This window comes from Opisthorchis viverrini, assembly GCF_000715545.1.
Source record: "Opisthorchis viverrini unplaced genomic scaffold opera_v5_2199, whole genome shotgun sequence".
In the NCBI taxonomy this organism is placed as follows: Eukaryota; Metazoa; Platyhelminthes; class Trematoda; order Opisthorchiida; family Opisthorchiidae; genus Opisthorchis; species Opisthorchis viverrini.
Genome location: NW_008754302.1, coordinates 247 through 1,639, shown reverse-complemented (window position 1 = coordinate 1,639; position 1,393 = coordinate 247). Strand labels below are relative to the sequence as shown.

Genomic DNA, 1,393 nt, shown 5'->3' with positions numbered 1-1,393 from the left:
TCAAAACACTCATTCCTAACACATACCCCTTGTTCATTTGACGTGCGCGCTCAGCCAATTCTTGCATCTAAAATGAAAAAAATGCACATAGATTAAAAGTGTAGAACAGTCCTAGGGAGAAACAGTGAAAAATTTGTGCGTTCTGCATTTTGCGATGCCTTCCATGGTTACAGTGAACCACCCTTATGTTCGTAGAAGGTGAGTAGACGTGTATTAGTCTGAATAAGCATGTCACATCACGACTACTCTCAGCAGGCACCCACCCCGTTGTTGTAAGTGTTCTGGTGAGCCATGCCTTGGAATTTTGTCAATTACTGAATCCCGAAATCAATGGTTTTTAAAACGTACGTTGCAACCATATGATTTTGATATCACCGGCTAAAGAATCACGCAAATATCTGGCAAGGAGTCTTGAATGAAGGACGAAATTGCAGCACACCTGTTGGATAACAGTTAAGGTCATTTATGGCTAAGCACCTGAGTCACTGACCAGTTGATTGGAGGGATGTGGATATGCAACCAGCCCATCACATACATGTCCTGATGACGAAGGATGGGTTGTTCTAGTCGAATTGCGACTGTCTCTGCAACTGCGACTTTGAAGTGAGTTGCTGACATCTGTTGGATCACAGTGAACCCGTTGACCGTATTAGTCAGATGGTTAACATTGCTCAGGTTACCCGCCATTGCACTGATCATGTGGTGTGGCTTACCACAATGGTTTTAGTATCTCTTGTGCTTAGAACTTCATTTCGATAGGCACGTTTTGGTCTGAACAGGCCAAGTTGGATATGTCTTGATCAGGAATATTACCGTTCAGTTCGGTTGAGCCTCTAACACGCTGAAATTTCTCATCAACTGCTCAGTGCTGAATGTTCACTTCAGAGAAATGGCCACCCGACGCGTAATCGTGTCAGAATCGTTGTAACTTGAGTAAGGTGTGCAACGAGTATAAACCATCTAAAAAATGGCTGTCCGGCCGTTTCACGTCTTGCAACGCAATGTTCTGAAGGATGGCTATTTTCTTCAGGTCTGTTAAGATAAGATGGAGTGTGGCATCAAGCGCGTACCTTGGTACAGATCCTGCGAACCCTGCTGGTGAGACACTTGATTACTTTTTTATGTTTACTGTCCTCAAAACCATGAAACATAGGGACCCCTTGGACGGACCCGTCTATTGGTATACTTATCTTTCAAAGTCTGCAATACCATTTTCGAGTGAGCGCCATATCCAAAAGGATGCCATTTTTGGCATTCGTTTTCAATCCGATTCTCGCATGTGCCTCATTTAAGCGCCCAAATGCTGTTCATTTTGAGGCACGCGAAAACAGTGGAAAGCGATGGTAGAGATATTGGAGTCAAACGGACCTACAACTTGACTCATAACTATTTC

General features: G+C 43.7%; 1 protein-coding gene across 1 annotated transcript; it reads right to left on the bottom strand.

Annotated features, from left to right (window-relative positions):
• Nucleotides 1-28: 28 nt before the first annotated feature.
• Nucleotides 29-687, bottom strand: T265_15944 (hypothetical protein; the record flags this gene model as incomplete). The annotated part of the gene is made up of 2 exons (XM_009179385.1): nt 29-67; nt 478-687. Coding segments are annotated over 2 exons (249 nt in total), but the record flags the coding sequence as incomplete, so codon positions are not given.
• Between the last annotated feature and the right edge of the window lie 706 nt (nt 688-1,393).